Here is an 8370-nt window from a genome sequence, read left to right as displayed (position 1 = left end):
ACTTCCTCCCAGATTTAGTGCTATTTCACTGTGTTCTAGAGAATACAGGGCAGGGCAAAACAGAGCCTGCAGGCATATGCATATTACATGGTTTCTGAAGAGTGTTCCTGGGAATTCTAAGTACAGTAACAAATTACTGTACTTCCAAAACATAAATATGATAATGTGCTTTGTTGACCTACAGTTGTCTTGTAGTCTCTTGCCCACAGTCTAAGACTGTTTAAAAACAATACAGAGATATCAAACCAGGATAAGAAGCTGCAGCACCAAATTTATGCTAACAGCAACCCTGCAGTTATCAACTGCACTGATAAAACTGGGTTTCTTATCAAGAGAGGGTAAATGCATAAACACAGAAACATTAGAAAGTGCTGAGAGTCCTTTTGGAAAGGGCTACATGAAAAGCCTTAAGTAGACAAATATTTCTTCATAACAAACATACTGTCAGGTTTAATACCATAGCTATTAGAAGTTATTGACTGAATAGAAAAAGATGATTTTTCATTCCCTAAATAGTATGTCTCCCAAATGAGAGAAAAAGCACAGAATAGCTGCAGTTCAGTTCTTCTTGATTCACAGTTGTAAATAATAAAAGTTCACAGCAAGAACTTCCTCTTTCAGAATAAAATAGAAACACCCGGTTGCTAAAAGTACAAATCTTGTCTTCTGTCATGAATCTCAATACCTGAAAGACAGAACAGTATCAGGACAGTCAAACAGCAGAGCCCATGCAATCTCCTAGGATGTTGTGCAAACCAAATTGCACCTTTGGGTCTTCTCTGATGCAAGAGAGCCCTTACTAGAATAACAAGAATGACCCATCCAAAGTATCCCCCAAATATTGCACATCAAAGAACCAACATCAGTAAATGAAACAGTCTCAAGAGACTCATAAAAGTATGGAAGCCTGAATGCTTTGGGAATAATTTCTTAGAACAACTTTTATAGCAGTGTGGTGGGTTTGCTGATGAAAACTGCAGTAATGCTACTGCACAGGTCCAACAGGGACCTCAACCTGAAGCTGGGTGATTGAGACACAACACAAAGGCTGCTTTATCTTTCTGGGATCAGAAATTTGGGCAGTGAGTGCAAAACAGGCATTGTGAAGTGGCAAGCTGATGGTACAATCTCAAAAACTAAAATGAGGTTAGAAAAATAATATATGTCCTTTTAATAGAATGTTTTCTCTCTGCTAATGTAGTCACAGGAGGTGGTTTGTCTATCTGAGGAAAAAAAAAAAAATCAAACTTTTGATATGGAGTCTGGAAGCAAGGAAGGAAACATCTTTAGTTCTGCATGCCTAAGCAAGGCAGCCATCCTTCAGAAGGTGAGTACTGATTTGTTCCAGACCTGCTGCTTTCATTACTCACCTGCAGTGGCATGGCTCACACTCTGACTTTCTGGGCCTTGGTAAGAGCTTGTTTTCCTGTCTTAAAAAAACCAAAATACTGGAGATGAGTAGAGATTCAACACAGAGTTAAAAGTAGACAGTAGCTCTCAAAGAAACCTTGTGCTTTTCCAGCCCAGCCTATAGCACAGGTGCTGGGGAGCTCTGTGCTGTCTGGAACAGCAATATATGATTCCATAAATATAAATATCATCTGTTCTTAAACATGACACAGCACAAGGAGGAGTACACTTAACAGACAGAGCCAAGAAACAGGGACTCCCACAGCCAGACGAGATGCACACATCCTAGAGACTTGCCAAAGACTCCCTATGAACATGGGCCAGCCATTTCTTATCTGTTCTTTTTGGGCTGCTTGATAAGCACATGTACAGCATTAAGTATGTGGTGTTATGAGGCTCCCTGAATATTCAGAGAGGCCCTGTAAACATCCTGAAAGAAAACTGGCAGTGGGTGGGCAACATCAAGCTGTTTAATTTCCTTTTCAATTTTCCTTCCCCCATTTTCATTCTGAAATGTTGAAAATAAGTCCCTTGTTGTCAATACTGCTCCCTTTTTTTATCTCAATGCTAGTTTCATGAAAAAGATCTTTTTTTGGAGGAATTGGTTCCTTGGGGTCCTAAGCCTTGCTAGGCTCACATTGCCCCCTTGGGGGAAGAGGGCACCTAACCTCATTCTTAAATTAAATGGTGCCTTTAAAGTAATTAGATTGACATTTACTAGCTGCAAAAAGTCTAGGCTGTGTGTCTCTGCAACACATCCATACAGCCTCAGCTAAATCTATGTACCATGAGCAGAAAGTTTGTACTCTAGGGGTAGACATCCCCACATTCCCATTTCCATGCGCAGACACAGCCAGGCATTACACACTCTAGCAGGAATAAGCCAGCAAAACACCTGAGGATGGGGTCTTCCTAACAACACAGCTTCAGTGTAGCCTCAAAAGAAGCACTGTGGATAAAAGTGCCTGCAGACAGGAGCAGCAGGTTTAGCCAATGTCCTGCCAAATTCCTGCTGAGGCAGATTAGGAACTGGGCAACCAGAATGTATTTCACAGCTGTGTATTTTTTCAAAACCTAAGACTCAGGATGGCTTCTTCACATGCTTGCTTCTTTTTATCTCAAAGCACCAGGTAGGACATGTTGTGTTTTCCCAGCAGACTCCCTGAGCAATTTCACAATTTCCTTTTTTCTTGGAGACCAGTGCCAAGCTGACTGGCTGGGCAACACCCAGGAACAGCAAATGCAGGAGTACCCTAACAGGGCACCAGGGCTATGGCAAGGAAACCTGATCCCAGAAAACTTCTGAAAACCAGAAATTAGTCACAAGGGAGCAGTTTTCCCCAGCAGTCCTAGAGACTGTGGGGATGCAAACTCCTGGGAAGCAGACTTCAGCCACCAGCTGTGTGCTGGCAGTACATAGCACTGGGAATCCTAATAAATAAGCAACAATCATGGATCCTGAATGAATTGCATTAGCTCTGGGAAACCTCCTGCAGAGAACAACCCCAGCCTTAGGCACACAGGGTATCAGTGCTCCATGGGAGCCAAGGCAAGGCTGGGCTGCCAGCCCATTTCCCTGTGTCCTTCCAGCTACAGACAGAGGCTGGGGATGGAGAGAAGTCCCTGGACTTTCTGGGAATTCACAAATTTCACAAATTTTTATTCAGAATATCATTAAGGCCCTAGAAAGTAAGAGAGGTTGTTCAGGGCTCTTACTTGGCCACTTCTTTTTGGTCATACAATGGGAGCATCTGGTACACATCATATCTACTACCTATAAGGTAGACATTCTGATAGCACTGTGAATTATGTGGATATCTAGTTAAAATATCTCCCTAATGCAAGCCAGAAGGTAAAATATCATGCAAGTGTGCAATGTGCATTTTTTGATTAAGCCATACTGCATATAGCTGACAGATCCCAAGCACCACTGTACAGATCATGACTTATCCAATGAAAAAACCATCTGTGAGCTGAGCTGAAGATGTCTCAAATCTGAGAACCTTAGGAAGAGACTGCACTATATTGTCTCTTGACATAAGATGCCATCAAAGAAAAAAGTGATAGCAAATATTTCCTTACCTCCCCCAGGAACTGAACTCTGACTTGTATTTTGTAACCTAGCAGCTCCAGTCATACAAGCAGGACTTGAGTGTTGCTTCATGGCACATTCTTGCATGGATGTCAGGCACCTTTCTTGTTGCAGAAGACCAAGAAGAGAACCGTATTTCCTGTCAGAGATCTGCTCATCTACCCCGTGCAGGTCAGGCAGGGCATGATGATAAACTGAACTGGTGAGACTGGGAGTCCCAATCGAAGGGAAGGGCCATAAATCTGCAGGTTGGGTTGGATGACTCCGCAGAGCTGATGGCTGGTATTGGCCTGACACACCAGCAGCAGAAAAATTCAGACCAGAATTTGACAAACTTGTTGCAGAAGACGATGGATATGGTTTGGAGCAATGTGAAGAGAAATTCCACTGATGGGGAGACATGCTATCTACTTAAAAAGAGAAAGAAAGCATCTGAAGTCTCATCAATTCTTACTTTTTTCCAAGGCAAATCCCAATGAACTTCTAAGGAAGCACTACCAGATTGCATATTCATTTTTACAGAAATATATAGACACTTTAGGACTGCTTATCTTAAATAAATAAATAAATCACAAATTCATACTAAAAGCAGTCTAAACCACCACCACCAGTACTTTCAAATGAATATTACATGTATTGTTTTACAGGCCACTAGCAGGCTTTTAGCAATTATATGCTTAGACAATTTGTTTTCCAAGATGACAAATTAAGTCGTAACACATTTAATGGATCTGACAATGATGGAGACTCTCAGCTGGAAAACAAGGATCCAGTCTTGCCAACAGTCCCAGGGAGAGCTTGGGAAGCATCCAGCATGCACAGGGATTTACCCAGGAAGTCGCAGCCACATAATCCAGGGCTTTGTGCAGAGTTACAAAGTTAAGGATGCTGCATCTTAAATTCCTCAGTGAAAGGCAATCCCTCCCACCTAACACCCCACTCCTGCATGGAAAGCAGCTCACCATTCTTCAGGACAACTTCTTCATCCTTGAGCTTTGTGCTCAGGTCTTGTGGGTTCTTGGCATTGCTCAGAGCTCTGGAAAAATGTTCATCTACCACACTGTTAATATCCCCTTGGAAATATGTAAATACAACACTCTGAGATCCCCATTCTGTTTTCACAGGTTCTTTGCTTTTACACAGCTTAGGAGAGAGCTTCCTTGTTTCTTCCATGTTAAATACCCAACAGCCCCTGACAAAATAAATAAAAAACAAAACAGAAATACTGTTCAGCTTAAAGTACACAGTCAGTGGTGAGCCCAAATTCCCCTTGCAAAAGGTGAGACCAGAGAATGTCAGGGGCTGGAAGGGACCTCTGAAGATCATCGAGTCCAACCCCCTGCCAGAGCAGGACCAAGAGTAGGGGCAGCTCACTCAAATACATCCAGAAGGACAGTTATTAGAAATATTATATATAATCTTTATCTGGGTTTCTGCTTCTTCCATGCACCTTTTCTTCACTGATTTCCTTCATATATACTTATAACATGGAATACTTTAACAGTAAAACCAAAGGAGAAACCTTTCAATAAATCCAAACTACATTCTTCAGGACTGTGCCAGGAATGCCCTCTTCTCAATCAAAGTGAGGCCAGTCAGTCTCTAACTTGTTCAGTGAGCTCTAAGATTGATGTAATTGTACAACTTGCAACCTTTTTAAGGGATCCTGCACCTCAGCTGGATACCAACCTTGTATGAGTTACCTGTCAATGCCAGAGCACCAGCACTATTGAAGGCTAAAATGGGCACCCCTATCTACCAGCCTTCACCCATCTTTATAGCCCTGGGCTCAGGACCTAATTCTGTGCAAACATGCCCTGACGATGGAACTGTGATAAAAGAACTCAGGCACTCAGAAGAATAATACAGAGGTGGCATTAGGCTGGGATGGAATTCAGGGAGGTTTGTCCAATTCTATTTTTTACATAGTTCAAAAAGCCATAATGACTAAATGAAAAAAAAAATGAAGAAAAAAATCCCTCATTGGAATAGTAACAACTATAGATAAGGTGAAGTTTGAAGTACCTTAATCACTAACAACACAGCTCTCCACAAGGAAAAGTCTTCTGGGGGTAATTAGTTGCTTCACCTTTTAAAAGAAGACAGACTAAATTACTGGAAATTCAAATAAAAACCAACCCCCCTTCTTTTTTTAAGACAATTTACCTAGTGGGTCTGCCAGATGCTTAAAACTTGGGTAGCAAGACTGCTAAAATGCACTGTAGCTCAACCAGAAGTTACAGATTTAAGGCAGGAATTACTGAATAGTTTGCAGGAAGTCAACAAAAGACTAACATTTTATTTTTTTTTGTCCTCCTTAAAAATCTCTGCTCCCAGACATGGTAAGAGTAGGAGAAGGAACACTACTGCTTGCCCTTTAGAAGCATCATTTTTATCCATTTGTCCTGTTTCTGGCCACAGGGGAGCCAGAAGTTCTGCAGCCAGAGCTCCTACGTTCTGCTGTAATCAAAATCATATTTAGGAATGCTCAGGCCATGAATGCAGTGAGAAGTGCCTGCTGTTTCTACTCAAGTTTTGAGTCTCACTGTCAGCTCATCACACCCCAGAGCATAATTGATTTACCTTGGTAGCAAAAAGAAAGCTGTTATTTTTCAGAGACCAAGGAAACCTTTGGCCAATAGCCAGTTGTATCACTGGCCATTCATCATGAGATTTGTGTTTCCATCCAACAAACCCTGCAATTAACCAATGCCCATACATTTATCTGTTTCCTTTTCTAATCACAAACCTCCCAATCCAAATGAAAACCCCACTCATCTCTGCCTCAAAGGGTATTCTGATGTATATGCAATACTCAGTATTTCTTACACATTTAGAGACTGATCAGGCTGCAAAACCCAGTATTCAGACATTAAGAAATATGAGAATTATGGTTACCCACCTGTAATCCATCCCCCTTTTTATGCTTAAGTCTTTAGCTACAAGCTTCTTGTCCATATTTATTATTTGCTTCTATATCTACTTTTGCTCTACCCCCCCATACTGTCTGTTCAGCTCTTCCCCTTCATGGTTCCTTGTTCAGGTAGCCCCAGTCCCCTGCTATCAACTACCAATTTATCTTCAAACCCAAGCCTTCTTCACTCCCCATCTTAGGATTTCTATTGCTTTGCCCTTCTTGCATCCATGCCCCAGCTCCAGCCTCCTGCCCCATTTCAAACACAGTGGTGAGGATGTGTGACATGAAGGTCACCAGTTGGGAAATGCATGGGGATACTCTGTAACAGTTGTCTGATTCAGAAAAGGACCTTTCAGAACTTTAAAAATTACAGATCTTCCTGAAACAGAGAAAACATAAGCCAAAAAACCTTCCTCACAATTTATGGGCACCTTCCCAAAGCCCATGAGGGAAGCAGGAACTGGGACAACCCAGCCAAACAACTGGAAGAACTTCAAGCACAGGAAGACATTATTTTCCCCCAGTCTTATTTTAGAAAGCAGCCCACTGTTGAGGTTCAGAAACTTTCTGGTTACTCAGCTGGAGGCAAACATTTGTGAACATGGAAAATCCCATCCCAAGCAGTGAAAGCTTGGCAAAGCCTTCAGCAACCATATAGCCTGAGAAAGAACTACATCTCCATCAGGCCATCCTGACAGCAAGCAGCAAACCAGCTCCTCCTACACTGCTCCACCACTACACATCACCATACAATTCACAAAGCATTAGCTCTGGCCCAGAGGTCTATTTTTCCTCCCTCAGTGCAAGCCCAGCTGTTGTGTCTTTGTACCACTTCATTAACATGCTTGACTTAATTGTAAGCTCCTTCAGCACTGTTTATTAATGTGTGGCAGCTGGTATGTTTATTTGGATTGTGACCACAATAGTGACAATGCTAGAAAAAGAATGGAATTTTTTTAAAAGGAAGAGTAGACACATCTTATTTTCCCTCATTTCCCTTTAAAAACCCTCTTGTGCTTTCCAGCAAGGAGTCATAAGAAGGCTGAATATAACCAAGGTTCTATCTCAGTCCTCTCAGTGATCATAGGCAGAGGAATTTAATGTCACAAGAGTCAGGGCATAGATTAGGAGCATTGTGGTCTCCAGTACCTGACCTTCCCATTCTTCCATCTTCCACCAGGAATTCTGCAAAAAAAGGCAGAAATCCTTCCAAGTTGTGTCTGCCAAGTGGAGCTCAGGATGAAAAGAGACACAGCTCACCTCACACTGCTCTCAGAATGGGTTACTTATGGCAAAACAGTGCACATAATGGGACAAGTTATTTGTCCTTCAGGTGAACAAGGATTCATGGCAAAAAACAAGACCAGGTTTATGAGATGTGATTGTTGACTGTTCACCACAAGGGACAACAATCTATTTTCTCACATTCCCCACCTTTGCTAGTGCTAATTTCCCCATCACTGTAGCATCAGACAAGAAGCAACTCTCTATTCCACACAGCCCAAACCAATTTTAAAAATGAACAGTTCCCACTTCCCAAGTATTAAGCAATAATTTGGCAAGCAGGCATTCTCTTTCGTCAAGCGAATATTTGAAAAAGCCAAACAAAAGCTGAAATTCTCTCTGACTTCTCCTACCTTAACTCAGTGTCATGAGCAGCGTGGCAGCAGTAAGGTTCCCAGATGCAGGAGGGTCATGCCTGGAAGTTTAGGATCCTTCTCTCAGCAGGCTCTGTGCACTCTGCAGGGACTGCAGGAGACAAGCAGTGCTCATCAGCTCCCTACACGCTTCCTAGCCTCTAGCTGCGACTGGAATAGGCGTTTCCTTCAGCCTATCTGCTAAGAATGCATGAAATGTACTCCAACGAGTCAACCAAGTTAGGAGGTTTCAGGAATGAGGAAAACAGGATTGTAAGTAGGTTGTGGTTGGTTTGTCTTTTTTTTTTTTTTCC

The 8370-nt window shown here is 42.2% G+C and overlaps 1 protein-coding gene across 2 annotated transcripts; it reads right to left on the bottom strand.

The window, feature by feature from the left end:
- Positions 1 to 338: 338 nt before the first annotated feature.
- VGLL1 (vestigial like family member 1) lies at positions 339 to 8130 on the bottom strand. Of its 2 annotated transcripts, none has more exons than XM_008493679.2 (6): positions 8057 to 8130; positions 5528 to 5591; positions 4465 to 4694; positions 3493 to 3912; positions 1371 to 1430; positions 339 to 685 (listed from the first exon to the last, which is right to left on the bottom strand). In XM_008493679.2, the coding sequence occupies exons 3-6, from the start codon at positions 4673 to 4675 to the stop codon at positions 645 to 647; spliced, it is 732 nt and encodes a 243-aa protein (XP_008491901.1). In that variant the 5' UTR covers positions 4676 to 4694; positions 5528 to 5591; positions 8057 to 8130; the 3' UTR covers positions 339 to 644. The 2 variants fall into 2 exon arrangements, with proteins under 2 accessions (XP_008491901.1, XP_030305055.1); XM_030449195.1 differs by having other exon boundaries at positions 3493 to 3909.
- Positions 8131 to 8370: the final 240 nt, after the last annotated feature.

Source organism: Calypte anna, chromosome 4 (genome assembly GCF_003957555.1).
Source record: "Calypte anna isolate BGI_N300 chromosome 4, bCalAnn1_v1.p, whole genome shotgun sequence".
Lineage (NCBI taxonomy): Eukaryota > Metazoa > Chordata > Aves > Apodiformes > Trochilidae > Calypte > Calypte anna.
This window is presented reverse-complemented; position numbering and strand designations above follow the sequence as displayed.

Coding starts and splice junctions, on each gene's coding strand:
- VGLL1 (XM_008493679.2), bottom strand. CDS start 4,675: ATGGAAGAAACAAGGAAGCTCTCTCCTAAGCTGTGTAAAAGCAAAGAA. Junction 3,913..4,464: donor AGAAGTTGTCCTGAAGAATG/GTGAGCTGCTTT, acceptor TCTCTTTTTAAG/TAGATAGCATGTCTCCCCAT. Junction 686..1,370: donor TGTGAGCCATGCCACTGCAG/GTGAGTAATGAA, acceptor TCTGTCTTTCAG/GTATTGAGATTCATGACAGA.